General features: G+C 39.3%; 1 protein-coding gene across 1 annotated transcript; it reads left to right on the plus strand.

Moving 5' to 3' along the window:
• gpd2 (glycerol-3-phosphate dehydrogenase 2 (mitochondrial)) lies at positions 1-26,270 on the plus strand. The gene is given in 17 exon segments (XM_039793288.1): positions 1-40; positions 43-101; positions 3,079-3,250; positions 4,099-4,223; positions 4,310-4,407; positions 4,653-4,816; positions 8,204-8,368; positions 9,253-9,397; positions 10,071-10,264; positions 11,128-11,262; positions 12,274-12,449; positions 15,621-15,752; positions 15,832-15,990; positions 17,202-17,314; positions 18,339-18,417; positions 18,530-18,628; positions 23,825-26,270. Coding segments are annotated over 17 exon segments (2,181 nt in total). The 3' UTR covers positions 23,951-26,270.
• The last annotated feature ends 611 nt before the right edge of the window (positions 26,271-26,881 follow it).

Raw genomic sequence — 26,881 nt, forward strand, 5'->3', positions numbered from 1 at the left:
ATGGCGTTCAGGAAGGCTCTGAAACGGACAGCGATCATCGGGTGGGGGCGGTCGCCACAGTTTTTGGCCTATCACAGCTGATCGAGTACAGGAAGACGCAGGTAAGCTGATGCACCTGTCAGTTTGTGTGCTGTTGGGGATCCTCCGCCAAGTGTTTGCTGTTGCATGTTTACATGTTGCAAGAATTGCAGTTTTGCGGAATTTGACTGAAGACAAATGTGTTTAGGCTTCATTGTCACTATTGTATATGCTGCTTCACATTTTTACATCCTGACAGATGTAAAATTAAAGGACAAACCTTGAATACGTCAGTTTTGGGCATGACAACAGTACAATATTGAGAATATTCTTTCTTTTGGCCTGAAACAAAACGACCAAGCAGGGTGGGACTGCCTTTCGAAGGGCATGTCCGTTCTAGATGTTGGAATGTGCTTGCTGTCGTATCCAAGGTATTTTTTCTTTTAGTTTTATTGGATGTTTTCCAGCTGTTGAGCAGGAGGCATCAGTTCACTTGCAAGCATGCCGGTACTCGATCTTGATAGGTTAATTAGTTTTCTTACTCAGCCTTAGATGAGAATTTATACACTTAATATAAAGCCATATTAGAATATAGTGTGGAACCAGTTTCTGGGAAGCCAGTGTAGACTCCAGGTCCCAGCCAAGAAAAACTATGGCCCATAACCCCCAGGAAAACAGCAAATAGTTGCTTTTACACTTTACAGTTTTGTTCAGACAATAAATGAGACCTAGCATGTTAATTAGTGAGCTCTAGAGGTGCTGGTAGGCAGACTTTAGTTAGTTTTACACAGAGCCATGCTAGCTGTTTCCAGTTTTTGTAGGCAAATGATGTCAAGTCAAGTTGACGGTTGCATTAGCAACACAGCTGTACATCACCTAGCTGCGAGCTTAATTCATTTGTTGTTAACGCCGAACATGCCACACCTCGTGTTAAAAAAACTGATTATTGTGCTTTTTAAAAAAAACGTTTACAGTGAATTAAGATTTTAGACGCATTTATTTAATTCATTTGAAACATGAATTTGTGTTATGACACTTAAATCCCCCAAACTCTCTCTCAATCCTAAAAAAAAAACAGTTCGCCGCTTGACAGTGTAAACACACACATACATTTGAGGAATGAAGACACCTTGAAAAGATGCCAGTTTGTTGTCTTAATGTCAAGCCTTAAAACTCAGCCAATGATCGTCTCACACACACACACACACACACACACACACACACACACATACACATACATGGCTTCATTTCAGACGGACAAGCAGCTGTGTGACCTCTGACCTGACGTAGGCCTATTTCAGGCATGCCACACAACTACATACCAGACTTTATGTGACTGTGCAACCTAATGTGAACTTTGTTTTGTGCCCTGGCGCGATAATGTCTTCTCTTGCCCATCGTCGTCCTCTCAACCAAGCATGGATTGGTAAGCAAGAAGTCGACCCTGATGAAATATAATTATTTTTCACAATAGTTTGTAATCATGCATGCCTCTAATCCCAGTAATTGCAATGCTGATGAGCTGAATGTCCGTCTTGTCTCCTTTACAAGGGCATATGGCTTGGATAGGTTTTCAAGATAGCGGCCGATTGGCTATTAGCATGGGCCTTGCTGTGCCATTCACTGACTTAACTTGATTACTGGGGGCACGCTGGCACTTAATTCTGTGGAGGTGTTTGTCTGTATGCATCATCAAAAATAGACAATGATTATATCATCGTCTCGCTTGTGGTTGCAGACCTAAATTACAAACGCCTGCTACTATTTGCAAGTCAAATGCCGCGTTTCCTTCAAAGCAGCTTGATGCAATCATTTAGCTTGAACTGCTAAATAGAAAAATTTATAAATATTTCATTAGCAATGAATCCCTCATATCAGAGCAGAGTTGTGTTTTTTGTTTCATCGTTGTGATTATTTCTTTAAATTCATTATTTTGCTAATCAAAGAATGGATACAAATAATGTTCTTTTATTTTGTGAGGTTTGCAAAGTTGAGCAGCATGTTGCATGATCGTAACCTTCAGCAAACTCTGCTTGCTGTGCTTTACTGGGCTTTTTTAGCAACACTTCACTTGGAAACGAAAGGTGAAAATGAGACATTGTGAGCGCATTATAATCTCCCTTTCACTACCAAGAACAGCTTGGATTTCAGCTTGGATGAAAATCTCATTCTTGGATTTGTTGAAAATGCATTCCAACTACATTTATGCTGTGATTACTTAAGCAAAAGTAGCAATACTATCAAGTAAAAATATTCTTCTACAAGTAAAAGTCCAGCATCCAAACTCGTACATAAGTAAAAGTTTGTAACAACTATCAGCAAAATATACTATAGTATCAAAACTATATTTATTTTAATAAGCTGGTCTTATTTCTAGAGCTAGACTGATAAGTTAGCTTATAGCACATACTATAATAATGGGAACCACCAAAGTAACAGTAGCTCAGCTGTCGCTATCTAACAAAGGCCAAAAAATTAAAATACAAAGAAAATCTTACAAAACGCACAAATGTACAGGGTTAGTTTGTTTTTGTTATCTATTAATGTAAAATAAGGTTTTTCAAACTCCGTAATTGTTAACTTGTAACTTAAAAAAATCAGCATCGGTCGGGCTATATTCAACTTTGTTAATCATAATCACAGTAATAGATGCACTTCTAGCCTTCTGTACATACATTATACTCTATCCATTTCAACAGAATAATGCATATGATAAGCACAGTACAGTAATCTCATTACACAGTCAAATCCATAATGTATTAAAGTGATTGCAAGTCATTATGCATTATATCACATTGAATATTATGACGTGATTATAATGCAAGAATAATGCGTGAACATATAACACTGGGGATGCTTGCAGTGTGCTGACAGTGTTTCAGAATAAACCTCAAGAAAAGTGTTGCTATTTTTGTATGACATTTGTAGCGTTTAACATAGAGTGTAAATAGAAATTAACATTGGAACTTGTAGGTTTGCACAATTTAGAGAATCTTTAGGTCGTGGAAAGTATTCTTCTCATTGTATGTGTGTTGCTGTGTGTACCTGTGTCACACCCAGGCTCGGTTAGCCCACGTGGCAGCAGAAGCAGAGCTGAGGGTTCCCTTTGCGGATGATTTCCCCGCTCGGCAGGCCCAGCTCGCGGCGCTGCAAAACACAGAGGAGTTTGATGTCCTGGTTGTCGGTGGAGGGGCCACGGGTGCAGGATGTGCCTTAGATGCTGTCACGCGCAGTGAGTAAGCCTATCTGCTTTCAAGTGCTTCACTCTCCTGGGATGTAACAGGTGTCGAGCTCTAAAAGTGTCCTTATTGCGTCCCCGACTGAAGGAGGAAGACGCCTTGTAGGCTGGTACGGGAGTTTATAATGGTCTCGCTTCAGTATGTCAGCTGTTATTCTGGCCACAAAGGCTTAAGTGTAATTTACTGTAAATACACCTAATGAACATATATCAGTGCTGTGGTAAGTTAACATACAGTAGATAAATAGTAGATATTTATGCAGCATTATAGGGCTGGGACGATATGCGTTTGTCCCGATTTATTTTTGATTGCATGGGTGTCGATTTGATTTGTATTGCGATTTTCTTTTCCTTTAACAAAAACAAAAGTTGAATAATACATTTCTAGAGAGGAATGTACATCACATGTCAGTCAGTCAGACATTTATTTACTTTGGGGGATGACATGCAGCAAAGGGCCGCAGGTTGGAGTCGAACCCTGGCCCACTGCATCTAGGAGTAAACCTCTATATATGGGTGCCCACTCTACCAACTGAGCTACCCGGGCACCAAGAATATATCCTTTTTATGACTGACCAATCCTAGCACTGAAAATGCAGATACACTATAAATCTAGGTTGCCTTGGTGAACAGTAGCAAGCTAACATGTCATTTTAAACTAGACACATGGATCGATTTTTGGATTATTAAAGCATGTTGTATTTTTTATATTTCTATTTTGTGTGTTTCAGGGTTAAAGACATAAATAGAGCCAGCTTTCTGCAGCATTTTCTCAGCTTTTAAGACATATTAGTATCAAACTGTACAGGTATATTCACTTCTTCTTTGTCATTTCTTCCCAGACCTCAAAACTGCTCTCGTAGAGAGAAGCGATTTCTCTTCGGGGACCAGCAGCCGGAGTACCAAGCTAATCCACGGTGGAGTCCGCTACCTCCAGAAGGCCATCATGCAGTTAGACTACGAACAGGTTCCTCTTCCTCCTCTTATTTTTAATTTCATCTTGTTTTGTTGCTCTTCTTTGTCATCACCCTACTTTTTCTTTTCTCGGAACAGTACATGATGGTGAAAGAGGCGCTCCACGAGCGAGCCAACCTCCTGGAGATTGCCCCTCACCTGTCTGCGCCGCTACCCATCATGCTTCCTGTTTACAAGTAAGTGTCAGGACTCGTACAATATAGAAAATGCACAAGATGTGCTAAAAATAGCACAATCCAGCAGGTGATAATTAGGATATTCTGTTAGCGTGATGCTTTTAAGTTAAGAAAGTTGTTATTTTGTATGGATGGAAAATTAACACCAGCTCCGGAACATTTGTTGAGGCCATTGATGACGTCAAATGAATCCAAGAATGCACTTCTATCCAACTATCTAACTTTAATCACTGTTTATTTCCAAGATGGTGGCAGTTGCCTTACTACTGGGCAGGGATCAAGATGTACGACTTGGTGGCTGGGATCCAGTGCCTGAAGAGCAGCTACATCCTCAGTAAGACCAAAGCCTTGGAGCTTTTCCCCATGTTGAAGAAGGACAAGCTGGTGGGAGCCATCGTCTACTATGACGGTAAGTCAAAGCTCCAAAGTGCTTCCTTTCATGCCCGCAGAGGCTTCTATGCCTTGGCTTTAAATTGGATATTTCCACATAGACACTGGTATGTGTGGACACTAATCTCAAAGGCACGCTTGGTTCGTTGGTTCATTACTCACCTTTTTATTTTCTGTAAACACGTACAGCAGCTGAGTCAGTCTTGTTGCCCTTTTCCACTGTTTTCCTTTGTACTTCCTTTCCAATGGTAATGAATTGTATAAAATAACACCATGATTTGAAACCTGAAAGTAAACAGGCTTCTGTGCCGAGTAACTGTTTACATCATGAGATGTAAACAACCCAACCTGTGGCTCTGGGCCCTTTAACGGGGCTATGTCCTGAGACATAGCGGAGGGGTTAGGAGATGATTAATGGGAAAGACGAGAATGGAATACATATTATTTCTTGTGGCTTTTCTGTAATTATTCTTTTTTCCCCCTGTGAAATCCATTTTTTGGCTTCTAAAACGTGATTAAATGTAACAATTTCAGAAGGGAAATTCACTTTGCTTTATTAAAGGTTTTAGTCTGGTAGCTCTAGTGCAAATGCAAATACGAAAAATTATTTTCTAGTTCTGGATCAATTGTAATATTGTAGAAATTGTGTAGAAACCGCACGATCGAGCCAAACAGAAGATTAAAATAGACCTCAGATGTTAATTTTGCCCCGTGGCCTTCACATGTCCACTGGTGCCGAACAAAACGTGTTGACAGGCTGGTTGGATGCCCTCTCTCCCCGCGGCAGGAAAAAGCTGCACGCTCTCTGGACGGGCGCGGAGGAGAACCAAACCTATTGACTACCAGCTCGTCATGTCGAATGCCAAACGGCCAGCTGTAACAATTCCAAATTGTACTATACAATTAATTGTACAAGAAATAATCGCGATTAACAATATAATCGTCTCTTTCAGTAAAATTTTATATATGTAAATATATGTACGACCTTTTTCATAGAAATACAGTTTTTAATGAATCCCAGGATAAATCTTTTGGTTCTATCCCTGTCATGTGACCCAGATGATGTAATAACACAAGTACACAGCCTATGAAGTTAGCCATGCTTAAAGAGGCTTTTATTGTTTCTTATTCATGGTATTCAACAGTTGGACAGCATTAAATATTCATCCAAATCTGTGCGATTAGTAGCAAAAATAAAAGGAAAGATGTTGCAAAATAAAAATACCTGCAGTTTTAGTAATGTGACTCCTGGTTAAATATTTGTTGTTTTTATGACAGAAGAATTCATCAAATTCAATGTTTTGGTCTCGTTAGCTATCTTGAGAGCTTAATTTACATGCTTTTATTAATGCTGTATAGATGCTACACACTAAATATGAACATTGTTTGTTGTGTGTGTATTTAATAATACCAAAACAATCAGGATTTTTACTCTTTAAATGTAAAATATAAGAGATAACTGGATTTGTGCAGGCTGGAAAAAGGGAAGAGCATTTTCTTGGTGTAAAGCAGCATATGTTTGATTTTTTCCACCCCCGCCGCCATCATCTGCTCTGAGGGGGGACAGGGCCGGGATGGTGGAGGGGTGGGCGTCTTTTCTCCAATTATGCCGCCTGGAACAATCATGCCGGTGACATTTGGAAATCTGACCTTCTCTCCCGGCGGTGTAGAGCGCAAAGGAGCGTCTTAGACGGTCGGCTGCCGCCAACTACAGCAGACGCTCTTATATTCTGCAGAAAATGTGGAGGCATAATGCTCTTATTTTGAATTGGCTGCATGGTATACTTGTTTATACGTCCTGGATGCTCAGGAAAATGAAACTACAGTATGTTAATGCTGCTCTAGGTACAACAGACATGTCGCTTCTGACAGTGCCTCACTGTCAGTGCTATCAAAACCACTAATAATGCACAGAAGCCTACAGACAAAACAGAGCATTTAGGGTCAGGGATGCAGGGATTGGTAAGTGTTTGATGGTAATAATATTAAAAGTATGAATATCACAACCTTTACCTTTTTAATTTACATTTGAGACAGAGAAATCTACAACATTTTCATGTAACTGAATGTCTGGTTCTATAGTAAAATGAGTTGTAGAGACTATGAGCCTCTGTGGTAAATATTTTGACGTTGATATGGCAACTTGCATCAACTGTGGTGAACTGTGCACCAAGAAATCCACAGGAAACAGTCAGTGATAATATACAGAGAAAAATCAGGGGAGCCATTGAATGCAGAAACATGAGAACACATAGATGACATAAAACTGTAAATACAATACAATAATAGGCCACTTACATTATCTATAAAGCATGTTAAGGATGTGATCCTCCTAACATAATGATGACATATTTAACAGAACAACAATATTTGTTATGTGGATGTGCAGAGACATAATCTGGAGATAGCCCACTGATTAATCCAATAATTAAGATAATATAGACTTTATTGATCCCACAATGGGGAAATTCACTTGTCACAGCAGCTCAATGCAGCACAACAAATAACAAAAATGCACATTAAATATGAATAGGATAGAAAAATACACAAGAAAAAAATAAGAAGAGAGTAATAACGGTAATATGTACACTATAAACACTTCTTGTATTTACAGGTTATATATATATATATATATATATATATATATATATATATATATATATATGTGTGTATATATATGTATATATATATGTGTATATATATGTATATGTGTGTATATATATGTATATGTGTATATATATATATATATATATATATATATCTATATATGTGTGTATATATGTATATGTGTGTATATATATGTATATGTGTGTATATATATATATATATGTATGTATGTATGTGTGTATATATATATATATATATATATATATATATGTATGTGTATATGTATATAGATGAAAAAGGCATATTGTACAGGTCATTATTTACATGTGGGGAGAATATATATACTGACATACAGATGCACAGGTCACAGTAAGATGTACAGAGTAATAAATAAATAACTATAAATAGTGCAGAATATTTTGAAGTGTTGGCTCATGTTATTGTGTTATCAGAGAGTACCAATAAAAAAATGAAAATACAATATACAAAACTATGTATTACAAGTGAGGTTAAGATGAAACAAACCTTTGTGCCAAAACAGCAGCTGATTTCATGATGTAAAACAGGGCTGGATTATGATTTTGATATACTGTAATTTCATCATCACCGGGACTTCTTGATTCATATTTATATATCTTTTTTGCATGGACATACTCAGCCTCTTTTAGCTTGCATTGTGTCACCGTCAGTTTACACATTGAAAGAGGCATCCGACTCTTAAATGTCAAATACATACAGTGTACATGACAAAAAGTGTATTACTAATTCTGCCTAAACCCTCCCCCTCTTTCTCCTTCAGGGCAGCACAATGACGCCCGTATGAACCTGGCCATCGCCCTCACTTCAGCCCGCTACGGCGCTGCCGTCGCCAACTACACCGAGGTGGTCCACCTGCTGAAGACAAACGACCCCCAGACCGGCAAGGAGAAAGTGTGCGGCGCTCGCTGCAGGGACGTCATCACAGGTGAGGCATGCAGGTTTCAAAGGCAGGGTTCCCCCCAGTGTACTGCAAGCCCCCACCAGGCCTAAGCCACTGGGGGAAAAAATGTGAATGTATTTTTACCTATTTTTACTTACTACTGTAGTTACAGAGGGGCAGCTCGGTTGGACATATTTTCAAATCTCCAGTTAGCTTTTAGCACTGACTTAATGTACAGCCCTATAAAACCTGTGTTATAGCTTTTTTAAATTCTCAATTTCGCGATTCCGTCCATGATTCTGTTATCACAGAAACTATTGGGCTCTACATGAATGCTGCTGTCAGTCTGTGACTGGCCCCAGGCGGGCCCTCATCAAAAAAAGACCCTTGCCACAGGGCCTAACAACTTTTCTGGGGGAAACCCTGAGGGGGCTTGTATAACATTTCCTGCTGTAGCTCTAACAGTCTATCTTTGTGGTGTTTTAATGTCAACTTTATATTGATTTAAAAGTTATGTGATATTGTCATATTGTAAGATGTAGAGGTCAGTGTGAGGTACAGTTTTGGAATAAAATCAGTCAAATCATTTGACCAAAATGTCTGTTTCAAGTTCTTTGTCTTAATTTAAATTAAAGTAGTAAAAGTCCTCACACTGTCCTCTGCCCTTACACTGTTGCTGTGCACAACAAGACTAACAGGCATCACATTATTCATGTACATATGTCAAAGCACAGTATGCAGATTCCACTTTTTACAATAATACAGCATTTTCTTCTCCATTTACTCAAGTTAACGTAGTTACTTTTACACTCCTTCCTCCCACTTTCTTTCATTCTCCAACCTGTATCAAAAACAACAACAAAGGCTGTTAAGTTATCTTCCGTCTTTTAAATACCGCGGCTGTTTCCCCGTCTTTCTTTCCCTCACAGGACGGGAGTTTGACGTGAAGGCCAAGTGTGTGATCAACGCCACCGGGCCGTTCACAGACTCCCTGAGGAAGATGGACAACCAGGACACCAAAAACATCTGCCAACCCAGCGCTGGTGTTCACATCGTCATCCCCGGTTACTACAGGTACCACATATCACACATTTCACACATACAGCCAAACACGCTCACAGTATATCCTTTTTAAAGGTTCATTTTTTATTTAAGTTGTATGTTTGTTTTTTTTGTATTTCAAAGGTATAAACTTGTATATATGTAATCCTGAGTGTTTTTTCATTCTTAAGTGTAAATACTAAACTATTATCTGACCTATACTTACACGCGCAGGACAATCTTTTCTGGTTAAAATACAGCAGAGCAATAGAGTGGTTTTAAAGTTCAGCGAAGCTTATTGAGCCAAACCCGAGGGAGCGCAAGCCCTTTGAACAGTGCCAGAAATGCCAACCACCTAATTCTCTTCCTCTCTTTCTCTCATCTTCCTCCTGCCGCTATCTGCGCCCTCTCCACCTTTTCTTCCTCCCCCATATCTGTGTTTCTCCATTTGTCTCTTATCTCCTCAATTTATCCTTCTCTTCTTCTCATTACCACATTTTTTTTTTGTAGCTTTTTTTTTCTCTTTCTTATCCTCTCCTCAACACTCCTTCCGCATACTTTGCCACAAACTTCAGACAGTAAAGAGACCAGATTAAACCTAATAACTATGCTATTACTCCGGCTACTTCTACTACTCGCACTTGTAATGATAATAATAATAATAATAATAATAATAATCCTACTTCCTGTATTTCCTGTCCCACAGCCCTGACAACATGGGTCTGCTCGATCCGGCGACAAGTGACGGACGTGTCATCTTCTTCCTGCCCTGGGAGAAGATGACCATCGCCGGGACGACCGACTCACCCACCAGCGTGACGGCCCACCCCGTCCCAGGGGAGGATGACATCAACTTCATCCTGAATGAAGTCCGCAACTACCTCAGCCCCGACGTAGAAGGTGAGGGTAGTCCTCCCTTTCCATGTTAACGGAGCATGCAGTTATGTATAGGCTTTTCTTTGATATTATTTTGTTGCTAAGTGCCCACTGCTTTGGTGTTCCTAGACTGCACTTCACAGGGTATGGATATGTGTCCAAATATGGAAAGTAAACACCAGGAAAGAAATGCTGAATGAGAGATTGCATAGAGTTACACAGGCTAGAGTGGAGCAGAGGCTGGACAGGAAGTGATGACAGGAAGTCAATGCAACAACAACTGCCGCAATATACATGAACACGCGAAAAAGGCTGCGACATATCGCAAAAGACAATCAGAGATTTATTGTGTTAGTTGAAAGAAAATATCAGTACTTTAAAATGTAACTGTCATTCATTTTTTTAGCGGTGCCTTTTATATTCAATTCAATGTTCAATTTGTTTAATTAAAGATTGTTGGTAATGATTTGTTTTAAATTTAACAAGCATATTGTTGTATTTTAGCAGAATACTGAAAGCAGCAGAAATACAGAACTGGGTACACTGTAATATCTGTTTATGTATCGCAAGTTATATCATTTTGGCCATATTCGACAACATTATCGCATTTTTCTCTGATATCGTGCAGCCCTAATGCTAAAACAAAAAATGCTTTTTCTTGCACCATATGTGTTTTTTAACCCAAGGCAGAGTATGTGGAACAGCGAGTCTAAAAGCAAACACAAACTGGAGTGAAATGAAGTTTATTTGTATAGCTTAATATCAACACATATCACAATGGACCAAAAACCACAGCAGACTAAACTCATCAGAAACAAAAGATTACCTGGAAGAGTTCCCAGATATGCATGACCCCATACTGGAAATGTGTCTTGTGTCGTCTGCAGTGCGCAGAGGAGACGTGTTGGCAGCGTGGAGCGGCATCCGTCCGCTGGTGACCGACCCCAACTCCAAAGACACTCAGTCCATCTGTAGAAACCACATCGTCAGCATCAGTGACAGCGGACTGGTCACCATCGCTGGTCAGTTTTTGGATTATTTTGTGACATTACTGCACAGATACTGCTGCATGTAAAGCTTAACTGTGTGGTTCTGGAAGTGAAAATCCCGTTCATTTTCTCCATAAGAATTTTGATTATTAGCCATAATGTCTAGATCTTCAGCAGTCACAGCAGCTGTATTGTATCTGTATTAAACAAATTATTGTTTAATACATTTTTTAATGTGTTTTTCCCCAAAAATTTAAATATGCCTAAAAATATACATTAACATGAATACAACCTATTATTAGAAAAGAAAAATGGGCCTATTCATAAAAAACAACAACATCAACAACATGGCCTGTAGGTAAGGGAGCCACTATAGCCATCCACAGATACAGTTAAGCTTGTGGATTCACTGTGCTTTCCACATGTATGTTTGACATTAAAACATGATATTTGAATATGTAAATAGAAGCTTAGTATTGTAGGGCACCATAAAAAGGTATGTATAAAGGCTTTAGGCCGCCTTACACGGCCCAGTTTATTATGCAATTTAATTTTATACAATATATGTAGTAGGGGGTTCCTGTTCGTCTCTCTTTCAGGTTAGGGGTCCTTGGCTTAAAAAATGTTGAAGACTCCTGATTTAAACCATCCGAGGTAGACTGACCAGGAGCTGGGCGGTTGTGAAACCAAAGTTTCTGCAGCTGTAGAAGCTAGAAGTCCGTATGAAATCAAGCTTGTTTTTTATTTCCAGTTTTATGGAGAAATACTACACTACCCACAAGTACAGTTTCTGTACACAGGCTTGTGCCTTTGCCTTTTTTTGCCGTTTTCAAAATGTTATTTTGCGCCCGGATCAAATGTTTAATGGTCCACGATTCCTCTCAGAGCTGGTTGGCTCGGCTCCAGGCTTAAAACTCTTTATATCAGCATTTATTGAAATGTCAATGGAGATATTGAACGGGGAAAATCACTTCCTAAACCAGAGCCGTTAAAAAAACTGTTGACATTGTTGAGCCCTATTAAGGCTGCATATTTTGTGTCCAGGTGGGAAGTGGACTACCTACAGATCGATGGCCGAAGAGACTCTGGACGCAGCCATCAAAGCCCACAGCCTCTCAGCAGAGCCCTGCAAGACCGTGGGCCTGATGCTGGAGGGAGCCAAAGGCTGGACGCCCACGCTCTACATCCGCCTGGTGCAGGACTACGGACTGGAGAATGAGGTAAGACTCATTTGCATGTTATAAACAGCATGCGGTCGCATTAGCGTGCAGACCTGTGTTTCCTAAAGTCATTTTAAGTAGTATAAATATTTCTCAGTTGCTATGAAGGCACAAATGTTTTCACTAGTTGAGTTAAACCTCAGTGGATAGAGCAAGAGAAGCACCGTTTTTCTAGTTAAGTAACATCAGATTGTCAAAGTAGAAAACAGCTTTATTTTAAGTTTCAGTCAGTCTTTTGGATAGTTTCAGTGCCTGTCCCTCTTTAAATCAACAACAGTTTGTTGTTTGTATGTCTGAACGTTCACCCTAAACTTTATTGTTTCATATCAAACCTTACCAGATTTTTAAATCCAACAGATATCTTATCCCTGCTTACAATAATGTCAAACCTGTTCTATAGTTACAACCTTCCCTTTTGCAAAGAACAAATAAATTCAAGTCATCTCGGGGCAATCTCCTAAATTTCATGGTCAAACCAGCCCTGACACGATAGCATCTTTACATACTTTTATTCATATGTTTCGCATCAATTTCTTCTTTACCTTTCAAGCTTATCAATAAACTAATTTGCATTTGTAAATTGATATTTCTTCTTTGAAGGAACAGTTCAACATTTTAGAAAATATGCTTACCGTAGTTGCTTTCTTTCCGAGAGTGAAGTGAGAAGATCTAAATTATCAAAGTAAAAAACAGCAGTGTATATATATTATATTGACCAATAACATCAAATCTGCCCAGCATTTCTATACAGTTTTCTGTGGGAATAGTGTGGATTACCAAATACTGTACGGTCCGCCAGCACAGGTTTAAAATATATGTCTCTGTACTTTTACTTAAGTGAAATTGTGAACTTTTACTTCTAACAGAGTAGTTTTACACTGTGTTTTTTCTACTTTTACTGAAGTAAATGTTTTGAATACTTCTTCCACCACAATAATTGTACCAAACTCAGTGTGGTGATAAGACTTCAGTATGCTAGTCTAGGACCACAAATTGTCATTTTTACATTTCTGTTAAAATGCAACATGTGAGGTGATTTTTAATGGTAAGAAATCAAAAAAACATATCTCCCCAAAATGTTGAACTATTTCTTAAAGCTCTGGCTCCAAGAACAGCTCGACTTATGTACTAAAACGCTTTCAGCATGGCGAGGCGTAGAAGAGAAGTAGACCTTTAACTACCTATGGATAAAAAACCAAGCTGTAAACGCTGACGCAGGCCCCTTCACTGTCCTCTTCTCCAGCAGCAGCGGAGCTGACATTAAAGCCGCCGCTGTAACAATGCTGACATTTCTAGGACACAAAAGACTGGACACGCGTCGAAATGCACTGTATTCTGCGATTTACCAATGGCATTAAGTAAGGGCACATTGATTTACATCAGCTACACGTCATATTTCCAATAATTAGGCTGTGCGTTTCATGAAACCCAATAGTACATGGTTTCATGAAGAAAAAGTACTCCTGCGCCGAGTGCCTACAGTACACTTACTCCTCATTAGAGGCATTCTGCACCGGCTCTGGTGATCTCTCCAATATTCCTAAAAGGTCACTGTTGATATTTGGACATGGTGTGCCCTTTCACATGATCGCCAAGCCAACGATCTGAATAGCAAATAGCCTTCTTGTGTTCTGTAAACATAAGACACCTCATTGACAAAGTGGCGCCAACACTTAGCGCTTAATTCGGAAGAGGTGAAATCGATCATGTGAAAACCAGGAGCTGTCACTGCCATCTACGCTGTTTAACCTGTGATTTTATATCGTGAGAGCAGCACAGTGAATAAAAATCACAATAACCCACAGCCAGGTCAAGGCCAAATAGCTCTGTCTTTGGATAAATACGCAGTTAGTAAAGGTTATACTGCAACCCATGTCACAATTTTTTTTATAATTTAGAGATGCACATACAGCAATTAAGTTTGAGTAAAAGCAGTCTGGCTAGTCCACACAGCATTCTGGGATGGGAGAGAAACATGCTCTGGTTTATGCTCTGGCATAATCACAATCGTCATGGGCCGTGCTAAGCACCGGACGGAGCCACGGTGCCTCTGCAAAATAGCCTCAGGAAGGAACTTGTTTTGGTGGAATGTGTACATTTAAAAGTAGTTTTAGTCGTGCAACAGAAAACTCAGATTGGACAGATAGTCTAGCTAGCTGTCTGGATTTACCCTGCAGAGATCTGAGGAGCAGTTAACTATAGTCCTCACAAATCCACCGGAGGTTAGAATTCTAACACAAAGAAAGACGAAGGTTATGGATATCCGCCCGAAAAGAGGGACATCTGGCGGAATTTCAGCGGCACCTGATCAATCCCGGAAGTGGAATGACGTGGATATAGACTAGAGTAACTGTTTCAGTTTAGTCGATCGGTGCAAATCTATCAATACTTTGAGTCCTTTTTAAAGCAAAAATGTCAAACGTTACTTAGTTCCAGCTTTCCAAAATGTTGTATGTGATATTGAAGTTAAATATGATTGGCTTTTGGACTATGGAATGAACTTGGAAACAAGCAATTTGAAGATTTCACAAAACTGTGAGGGACATTTTTCTCTCTTTTCCGACATTTTATCCACCAAATGACTAATACATTAATTGCGAAAATAATCGTTAGTTGCAGCCCTAGTTTACATTTGTACGCAGATATCGTCATGCATCTTGTCTCATGATCAATTCAGCTATATGATACCATATTATGTGAAATAGTGCCTCTGCTCTTTCTTCCTAAAGGTTAAAGTTTTGTTTCATAAAAAGTGTTTTCATTTTATTGATATTAGCGGAAAGAAAGCAGGCGAGAAACCCTGCTAATACTGTGTTTTTAAGAGCATATAATATGTTGGTTTTTATGGAAAAAATGGAGATTAAACCTTTTTTGCACATTGGTGGATAAGGAAAAAATTATCTTGTACAGTAAATATTGTATTTCTTAAGAACTATTTTAGATAATTGTAATGTTGTCTTGTATCTTTATCATTGACGATTGATTTATAGCAGTAAAAGTTGCAGAGTTCCTGTGTATTTTTGCTGTAGTACTATGAAGTAGTTTACTGAACTGACAACATAGAAGCCGCTGGTTGAAACTTACTGTACAGGGTTTTTTTCTGTGCGGGCGTTGCGAGTTGAATGCCTTTTTATTTTATTTTTAATATTATATTTATTCCTCTGTGCACAGGTCGCTCAGCACCTGGTCTCCACGTACGGAGGAAAGGCGTTCGACGTGGCCAAGATGGCTCAGGTCACCGGGCAAAGATGGCCAATCGTGGGGAAGAGATTGGTGTCTGAATTCCCCTACATCGAGGGCGAGGTAAAGTGGGATTTCATGCTTATTTTTTTGCCCCCAAAAGGCTCCCATACTCCAGCCTCATGTCAGTCTCCTTTCTCAGGTGCTGTATGCAATCAAGGAGTACGCCTGCACAGCCATTGACGTTATCGCCCGGCGAACACGCCTGGGCTTCTTGAACGTGCAGGCGGCTGATGAAGCCCTCCCACGCATCGTGCAGATCATGGGGAAAGAGCTGGACTGGAGCGAGGAGCGGAAGACGGTACGCTTCCACAACACATCGTTAAATGAGTGGGGGGAAAAGATCTGCCAAAATAGAAAGATGTAATGACACAAACTGAGGATTTAGTTTCAGTAGTATGTGTAATAGTCTTCCCTGCCCCAGAAAACCTGCTCTGTTTTACATAATGCTTTAATCCCTGGTGGGTTTCTAAAGTCCTGGCTCCTTTGTCGATCAGTACACAATAGAAAAGGTCCGCACCCTGTATCCCTTTAGAAGAGGAAGCTCTGTCTCTGTGTGTGTATGAAAGAGATGACGTGATATTGTTGAATGAAAACTGAACTCTCAGCTATTTTGAGCCGGTATAGTCACAGCACAGGGAAGCCACATGTCTTACACTGTAACGTTAACAAGACATCTGTATGGAGAATAGTTTATTCAAGATTTTAAAACAGTAATTGTGTATGCAGGGGGACAGGTTCAGTGGACGTATTTTATGTACTGTATGCTTTCCAGTCTTGTACAAAGTACTTGGAAGCAATACTTGAGGAAAAGTACAAGTATCTTACCAGAAAATGACTTTGGTAGAAGTTAAAGTCCCTTTTTAGAATATTACTTGAGTAGAAGTCTTAAAGTATCTGATATTTACTGTACTTAAGTATCAAAAGTAATGTTATGATATTAAATGTACTTAACTATTAGAAGTAAAAGTAAAAAATGTAAAACTTTGATTATGAACTTTATTGCGGCTTCCTTATAGTGTAGCATAATTCCACACTTTCTTAAACATCAAGTCTGTCATCAAGAAAGAGAAAAACAGAAATAGAATTGAATTTGTTTTGTAAGAAAGAATCTTTCACTCCAACGTACGAAAACATTTCTTGCAAGAAACGAGTAACGAAGATGCTGAGGGGAAATGTAGTGGAGTTAAAGTATACTTTTTCTTTAGGATATGTAGTGAAGTAAAAGTCAAAGTTTCCAAAGATATAAATAACAAAGTAAAGTACAGATACGTGAAAATTCTGCTTAAGCACAGTAACAAAGTATTTGGACTTTGTTAGACTACAACACTGATGCTTTCCTTAAAGAAGTATTTTTACACCAAACGTTGGGGGGGTTATGTTGGTGCTGCCATCTAACAACCGAAGTCTTGGTATATTTAATGTGGATGGATGGAGAAGAGATGGAGGGATGCAGTATCACTACAAGCTGTTTTCTGACTCCTCTTTTCTCTCTGCTGATGTGGAATCCAGGCCGAGCTGGACGCAGCCAGGAAGTTTTTGTACCTGGAGATGGGCTACAGGTCTCGCTCTGAACAGCTGACCAAGACATCTGAGATCAATCTGGACAACCAGGAAGTAGCCAGGTCATTATTACACTTCTCTCTCTTTTTAAAGGTGCTCTAGGCGATGTTGGGTGACGTTACTTCTTGTTGACGTTCAAAGTATTTTCAAACAAAATGGAGACTAGCTCACTCCTCCCTCCTCCTCATCCCGTCCCCTCCCCCTGCCTTCTGTGCTTCAGCGCACTAACCCCCCACCCCAAATCCTTCTTGTCCATTATTGGCTGAACGCTGGAACATGGTTTGTGTATATTTATATGGTCCAGGTTGGACCACTTTGTTTTTGTTGGCGTGTGTGGACCCTGGGCTGTCTACAGAGACCGCGGTTTTTTACAGTGTATTTAGGGGACCGGCAGCTCGCGGATAGTGAGGAGATGTTTGCTGTATGTGACAAAAAATGTTGTAGCCTAAAAAATGCGTGACATCGCTTAGAGTACCTTTAAAAAAAAAAAACATGGTAACGTTTGTGTTTTCTGATGAAATTTGAGTTTCTGTAGGTGAGCTGGTGATTACATCAGTCACCCCCAGTTTTTACTTTTTTTAAATCCAATGGATTGTTGTTTGTCATGATTCACCATCTCTAGGGAGCATTCCTTTTAAAAGAATATGATAATTAATTTTGTTTGTGCTGCACATACTCAGATGTGAACATATACATCCCAGTGCCCAAAAAGTGTCCTGGTGTTAACTTGAGTTGCGCGAAATGCACTGCTGTTCTCTTAAAAAAAGCCCTGTGACTCATGTTTTTAGTTGTATTTTGATTTGGTGCAAGTGTGTAGCCTGCTGTCATATTTTTCTGTATAGACTCAATGAAAGAAAACTTTAACGAGCTCAAGAATATGCTTATATTCATCATGACTTAAACTAAAAGGACTGTTATAGGCATTTGTTCCATTAAAATAGTTCTGTTTATCCTCATTATGAAGACAGACATCGATCACTGGTTACTATTAAGTCTAAGTTTTGTCAAAAGCTGTAGAATCAAATGTAAAGAAGTGATTAAAGTAAATACTTTGAAAACTCTAACACTCTAATATCTGTGTGACAGGTACAAGAAGCGTTTCCATAAGTTTGACAAAGAGAGCAAAGGATTCATCACGACTGTTGATGTCCAGCAAGTTTTAGAAGTGAGTTATCTTTTCTTCTTTCCTTTTTTTCTCTCTGTCCTGCCTCTCATCTTTACACACTTGTCTCCATTACACGTTACTGATCCCTGGTCCTGTTTTTCTGTCTCTGCAGAGCATCAATGTCCACATTGATGAAAATGCGCTCCATGAAATCCTTAATGAGGTGGACCTGAACAAGAACGGACAAGTGGAAATTGATGAATTCATGCAGGTATGCAACACGCAGCTCAGCGAGAATGCATCTGATAACACATCATTTCCCATATTTGTTCAGTCAGGAACACTCTCGTCATAGATGTAACCATTTATTCCAACAAAGGGAAATACAGTTATGCTTGGCGCTGATTGCTCTGCTCTTGATAATGCTCCCTGGACCAGCCAAGCCGCATGCTAAGCTGAGGCTGGGAGCACCATGCAGAAACCCCTCCTGGGTTAAAAAAGAGTGAGCCAAAGGAAAGACATTGAAAACCATGGTATACTTTGACTCATGTTAGGAGGGGGTGGAAAAAAAAGGGGGGAAGGGGGGGTTGAAAAGGAAGAGGGGGAGGGGGGAAAAAAAAGGAAAAAGGGGGGGTGGTAAAAAAAGGGAGGGGGGGGGAGAAAAAAAAAAGAAAAAGAGGGGAAAAAAAAAAAAGAAAGAGGTGAAGTAAAAAAAAAAAAGAAGAGAGGGTGTGATTTTTAAAAAAAAGAATTTTTAAAAAAAAAAGATGTGAAATTTATCTAGGAAGGTGGAGACTGGGTGAACTAGGAAGGTGGAGGCTGGGTGAGACTGTGTGAACTAGGAAGGTGGAGACTGGGTGAACTAGGAAGGTGGAGGCTGGGTGAGACTGGGTGAACTAGGAAGGTGGAGACTGTGTGAACTAGGAAGGTGGAGGCTGGGTGAACTAGGAAGGTGGAGGCTGGGTGAACTAGGAAGGTGGAGGCTGGGTGAGACTGGGTGAACTAGGAAGGTGGAGACTGGGTGAACTAGGAAGGTGGAGACTGGGTGAACTAGGAAGGTGGAGACTGGGTGAGACTGTGTGAACTAGGAAGGTGGAGACTGGGTGAACTAGGAAGGTGGAGGCTGGGTGAACTAGGAAGGTGGAGACTGTGTGAACTAGGAAGGTGGAGGCTGGGTGAACTAGGAAGGTGGAGACTGTGTGAACTAGGAAGGTGGAGGCTGGGTGAACTAGGAAGGTGGAGGCTGGGTGAACTAGGAAGGTGGAGGCTGGGTGAACTAGGAAGGTGGAGACTGGGGTGGTGGAGGCAAAGCGTTGCCAGCAGCAGCAGCAGTAGGGTTGGGTACCGACACCCGGTGCTAACACGACACCGGTGCCTTAACGACCGGTATCTATCGGACCGAATAACAACACAGATTTTGGTGCCACTTAAATACCTGCCTGCTCTATGATGCTCCGAAACAGAGGAGGCAACAGAAGCATCGCTGCATTGTCGTTTATACCAGCAATTTACTGGTGAAATAAGTTATTGTTAGAATTTATTGTTATTACATTTTTAATGAATCATTTATATTTGACCATATGGCCTTAGCGATAAACAAGTTGCAGTCGCTGACTGTTGTTTTGTGCTCCTTTCTTTTTAAATCTTTTTAATTTTTTAAAGCAACACTATGTAACTTTTAGCCCTACAGGTTGTCTCACTGAAACTACAGCTGCAGCTAAAAGTTACATAGTGTTGCTTTAAAGGTTTTTTAAAAGTATCGGTTCAGGCACCATTTAGGCACCGTATTAAAAGCATTGTTTTAGCATCGGTATCGGTAAAAATCCAAATGATACCCATCCCTAAGCAGCAGTGAGTAAAGCAGCGTCAGTGTAGCAGGGACCAGTGAGGAGGGAGTCCCATTTAAAGGACCGCCTTGATGTGAGAATGGCTCTGATTGGTGCGTGTCTGATAGGAATGATACTGCAATCAGCGGGCGTATGACTTCCGCTAAGCTTCATTTTCAGCAGATATTTCCCTTTTTACTGCTATACGCTGCAGTAAACTGTGACGCTCCGTGCATATTATCACAGTTCAAGTGAATTATACAGGAACAGTTTTTATCAAGTATCTTATTTTTTTTCACATTTTCTTTTAAAGCTTACTCGTGAAATGTGATATTACATTATCTCTAAAAAGTGATACTGTGTTGCTCCATCCTTTAACACTGCAGAGAATATCCAGCTACTCTTTCTAAATGAATCAGTCAGGGCAAAATAATCTAAAAATATATATAATTTGCACTCTGTTGAAAGTAAGTCCTAAAACCAAATTTTCTTTAAAAACAAGGGGAAATATGGAACCAATATGAATTAATTTGTTTCAAGAAAAAGCAGGTTGCTGCAGAAGAAGATAAAATAAAATCTAATTTGATTTTAGAAAAGCTTGAAACATGTTGATTTGTGCTGGAAATGGACAGTCATTCTTACTGCCCTGGAAAATTCTTTCACTTGTTATTGGAAAAAAGGATTGAAAATATTGAATTTAAAACCAACTGAAAATGCAAGTAAAAATGACGAGTGCACATAAGCACTGTGGTGTGATGAGAGGAGCCATTAATGCCTAACACCTCTGTCAGTATCAGCGGAACCAACAGGAAATAATATAAGGGGAATGCAAAAAATGTCCTTTCCATTTTTTTGTGTGTGGCCATATTCCTTTAATCCGTTTCAATCGCCTGCCTCGTTATGCTTCGGAAGACTGTTATGAAATTTGGCTTTTAATATACATGTTTCCTCCCTGAAATATATATCAGTACATCCAGTTGAAAGCAGGTATTTGTAGGTCTATACATCCTTATAGATACCTGTTTTATATTGTATACATTAATTTACAGTAGCAGGGAGAGCACATTTCTCTTGTTTGTCGTCTTGAGTATTATCAGCCAGATACAGACAACATATTCCTCCTTCTTTATGCTATAATGTCACCAACGCTGCAACACATATTACCCTATCGTTAAAAAAAGAGGCCGTTGTCCACCTGAGATGTGAGAACGATGAACTTCCTGCAAAACAGAAACAGGTGTGAAGTCCGACTAGATGGAGCTAATTAAAAAGGCTCTGTCAGTGACTTGTGTAATGAGGCCTGAAGTGTCCGTCCGCCGCTAAATAAATTACTTTCTCACTTGACAACGAAGTCCAGAAAAAGAGTCATTATAGGAGAGCTCGATGGCAGTCAGTGATTTAGTCGTCATTAGTGTGCCGGCGTCTCCGCTGGCCGAGGAGACGAGCCGATGGATAAATCTACCAAGAGTCAAAATATCTTTTAACTAGAAGCCTTTTCTGTCCCCCTCTGTGACAAGTAAAACAGGACAGAGTTGAGTATTTAATCATGCATGCCATGTATGTTATGATTCTGAATCTCTGTTTCTGCTTGTGTGGATGCCTGCCCTGCACGTGGACCACTTAGGGACAACAAACAGGTAGTGTACATGTTGGCACTGATGGGAAAACCAATACTGGAACCCTCGGGAGCCCTACAAGGCTGACGTGAAACTCATTATTAACCATAAAGTTACTTTATTAACTTTGGTGTCTGAAAGGGAAAAAATATGTGTTAAAGCTGCACTAGGAAACCTCATACATCGGTGACTGAAAGGATAAGTCTGGTGATATTATGTTTTCATTATTGTCAACAAATCCCATTTAAAGACCAAAATCATACCATTTATTTTATTCTTCTGTGCCATAGAGCACATAGAGATAAAAAACACATCAGTGAGCCACACTGTTGCATATAGTAGGCCATTAAAGTAAGCAAGAAAGAAAGCATACGTAAAACACGGACGTGCCGAAACACAAAAATACTGCTGAGAAATTTCTTCAAATGTATTAGTAGCAATCATGCATGGAGTAATTATTTTTTTCTTACAAATCAGAACACATTAAACAGAGGGTTGGATTAGTCAAGTATCTTAGCATTTAGGCTTTCACTAAACAGTACAAACACATTTGATATGATTCTAATTTGAAGGAGTCCTTAGTGGTTGTTTCTTTGTAACTTAGTGAGAGTTTGTACAGTCAGTTGTGGCAGTTTATGCACTACAAAGCATGGAGACTAGTGATTTAACAGTGTATTAATCTGCAGCTGAAAATTGTCCCCCAACAAATTCACTATTTGCTTATTGTTGTAATTACTGAGCCTTTATTCTTTTTTTTAGAAATGATTTATTCAGAGACCTAGCCAAAATGGCAGCATAAATACTACAAAATCAGACAACAAATAAAACATTGCTAAAAGCCCTAATGGTTTTAAAATACGGCTAAGAACAGAGACAATTAAAGGATTAGGTATGCTTTAAACAGCGCCCGAAACCTACAATTTTTGTTACTTTCCCAAACTAACAATCTTTTATTTATAACATGACTTATAAATATCAGTTTAACCGAGTGCAACACCATGACTGCCTTCAGGAAAGGGCCTCCTCCTGCCTGCTTACTGCCCACTGACCCCTCAATGACCTGATGGAAATCTTCAGTAAGGGTTAGTATAGGTTTGGGGCTTGTAACTCATTGTTGGTTTTGGTCTTAATGGAATGTGTTAACAATAAGAAAAATATAGAATAATATCTTCCTCATCCTTTTTAAAAACTCTAAAATAAAAACGCAGAAATTCTGAACACGCTGCGTAGACCACCTGCTGAAGAGTGAATCCTGCATGTTTAACCCTCGTGGTGTCTTCCCGTCCACCATCAACTTGTTGTCCTTCCGGGTCAAAAATGGAAATTAACTTCTTTTTTTTTTTTTTTTAAGGTTTTTCAACGCTTTTATAAATTCATGCTAAATACACCTAATTTATATAACATTATAGCTAATTTTTGAGTTTTAAAAAGCAGAAATTATGAATAACTTTGACTGGTTGATTGATCACAGACTGGTATATGTCAAAGTTTAGCCAGGATACTGTTTTGTAACATTTAAAAAAAAATATATATATATATATATTCAATGCTATAAAATTGAATAAAACACCCACAATTCAAAATGTAATGAATGTAATCATTAATGTTACCTGCTAAGATTGTTTTAACTCCTGCATCAGTGTTATTTTGGGGCAATTTGCTTAAAAGAAACCCATATTTCTGATATAAAAAACTTAGAAAATGGGTCAAATTGGACCCGAGGACAACACAAGGGTACAAATAGTCTCTCTTTAAAAGGAAGGCAGGAAGGAAGGAAGGAAGGAAGGAAGGAAGGAAGGAAGGGGATGCAGCTCTTTTTTGCAGAACCAGCCCCTCTTAAAATGGCTTCTTTTTCCACCTGGTGCAGCTTTAACACATAAACAAGACAGCCGGTGCCGGGTTTATGGTTCTACTTGTTGAAGTCTGGGATATGTGAAGGTGGCCGAGCGGTGATCTCGTTGTCCCGTACCGATAATTCTAATAGTTAACCTTTTCCCCCGCTGTTCTCTGCCGTTTCCTGTGCAGCTGATGAGCGCGGTGAAGAAAGGACAGGTGTCTGACAGCCGTCTGGCCATACTGATGAAAACGGCGGAGGAAACGTTGGAAAAAAGAGGGCCAGTGACGGTGGACCGAAGCGGGGGCGGAGTCTGAGTCCGAGGATGCCAAGAAGAACTAAATCTGCTACTGGTCCTTTAAAAGGTGGTGACGACGAAAGGGGCAAACGGTGCCATTTGAAAAACAATAATGCAATCAAGCACGCAGCGGGATGAATTTAGCCAAATCAAGAGTGTGTTTTTGAGTGGACTGGTACCTAATGATTGAGGCTTGTGTTTCCTGACCAGTTGATCCGTCTCTTTTTCTCAACATCTGGTGCCTCTGATGTTACGCAGCACATCTGTTTTATACTGTCTTTTGATATTTCAATCATTCACATTATCTTTGTAATTTCTCCAACGCTGCTTTTTCAACTTAATTTATTTTGTAACATTACCGACACTGATTGTTGGTAAGACGCTGTCCTCAATGCGATGCAGCTTTTTCACGTGGCAACTGAGCATTTGGTTCTGCTTTATTTTACGGGTCCATTATTAATTATCCTAATAATTCCCTGTAAGAAATATGTAACCTGCTACCAATTATCGGGAAAATTGAGACATATTTTGACAAGCATAGAGCTTAACATAAATGAAGAATAAAGTTTCCATTAATTAATGACTAATAATGAATATTTACTTGGCTTAAATGGACCCTGTTTTTCCTGTAATCAGTAAAATGGAGCCAATTATTTCCAGGAAACTTCCGAGAAGTAATTATGGACCCCTAAAATAAAGCCTTGGTGAGATTTTCAGTTGTTTCTGATCTTATGATGTAACGAGCACTAGTCAGGTAATATTTCATGATTCCTAAAGCACTCTGACATGTTTCTGAAGTACTTGGACTGATTTGGATTAAGTGTGGGACTAATCTGGCATCTTCTTGCCCACTGTGTTTTTCCATGTATTGCACTACTGACAACTACTGATAACTACTACGGATACTAAGGTTTACATTGCAAGGTTCCAGCTTTGGCGTTTTTAAACCTTTCTTTCCATCTACTGTATATTTTTATTATTTATTCTTTTTTCTCATGTTACTGCAGGCATTTATAGACAAATACAGTTAGATGTTTTAATATGTTGCATGAGATAATCTGGATTTTTTTATTTGCATGCTACCCTTTTACTCAATTTTTTATTTTTTTATTTTCACAAAATAAAAAAATAAGTTCATTCTTTTATTTCTTGTGGTGAAAGCAGAGAGAAAGTATATATTCCTGCTGACATCGTTTATGTGACACAAATGGGACATTTGTAATCCAGCGTTGATGTCATGTCAGAGCATGTTTGTGATTTTTAGGAAACGAAAAGTATATGTGCCTTGATGTGCCTAAGATATGACTCTCTTTTTCACAGCACACTCCATGTTAAACCAATACAGGAAATGATGTTAAAGAATGTAAAGATATTTAAATAATAGTTGTTATATAAAGAATAGTATTTAAACTGCATTGTATGTTTTTTGTTTAGAACAGAGGTCTTATTGGAAGGGGCATGCTGCCATGTTGGAGGGGTGAACCCGAGTCTAACCCGGGTTCTTTTTAGTGTGGTCATTGGACCTGCACAAGTCAATCGGGACAATAAGTGTTTAACAGGGCACAGGGATTGTTTACGTATTTGAGTAAGGCATATTTAGTTATGAATTCTGATGTTGCAGAGAAGAGCTTAAGATGAAACCAAGATTTTAGGGTTTTAGGAGCTTGAAAAAGATTGTTTAGTAGTAGAACTAAAGATTACATTCAGACTGACTTTAGCCTTCTGGCGAGAAAGTTAAACCTCGACTTGAAACCTAACACATTGAGTATTTATGCTCAAAATAGTTCCTTTTCCAGAGGTGTAAAATCCTGTCCTAAAGTATTGTGCAGTGTTTCATCTGAAAAGCCTTCAAACTCTTAGATCTGCTGCTCAAACTCACTTGCATTTAATTTCCATCTAAACGGCCGCTATTTAAGCTATCAAATAAGTAAAAAAAAAAAATTGTGCATTGTGTAGAAGCAATACCGGAGTTTTTGGCCCTGAATTGTATGCATCAGAACCAGTCTCAAAGCATGAAGAAAAGCCCGTACTCAGCACTTGTATTTGTGTTCACTCCTCTGAAACAACATTCACACCAAATAATAAATTATGGAATTTTAGGTGGTCAGCGAAAACAGAAAAATAGAAAACAGTTTGTTTTCATTCCTCCAACATGGCAATACGTCCATCCTCACTCTTCCTCTTTACAGACCTCCTGCAGACGGTTTTATATTGTGAAAGAAATGTGTGTGTGCTTCCTTATTGCCTTCATATTATGATTTATAATTGTATCACTTACATGAGATTTTCTATGGTCTTATTCATATGCAGTAAACAAGGTTTCCTCACTGGAACTGTTACTGAAGTGTGTGTGTGTGTGTTTGTATGTCTGTGTGTGAGGGGGGGGTCACTGGGGGGCTTTGGCTACAATACATCCACACTGAGGACCCTTCAAACTGCCGACTGCCAGTCAACAATATAGCTCATGGGCAGCACAGTGTTAAACCCCATCCTGATGTTTGATTGTCTCCTGTGGATGAAATTACAGCTTTATCTATGCTCAAAGAGAATCATATTCCATCTACTGTAAGAATGCTGTGAGCAGGTCTTCAGGTAAAAATAAACCCCAATTATGTATTTAAATGTATCTGGTTGCTTGCTGAGCTTTGTTCCGTTTTGTGTTTCTTGTGTGAGCATCATTCGTAGCTGGTGTCATACCAGCGGAGAGAGGGGATGTAACGGGACAGAAAAGATGTGATTATGACAAGGTCTTTTTCTTTATTATTTTTTTATTTTAAAATTGTGAAATTACTGAAAAAAATAAGCTTGGAATCAAGGGGATAAATAAACAGCTACTCAATGGACTTTGCAGTGAGATCTTTCTCTCAAATATGACTTAAATTTGACTTCAACTTAAACCTAATTTGAATATATCTTCTGTCTCACTGCTGACCTATATTGTTTAGAGTGC

This window comes from Perca fluviatilis, chromosome 24, assembly GCF_010015445.1.
Source record: "Perca fluviatilis chromosome 24, GENO_Pfluv_1.0, whole genome shotgun sequence".
Lineage (NCBI taxonomy): Eukaryota > Metazoa > Chordata > Actinopteri > Perciformes > Percidae > Perca > Perca fluviatilis.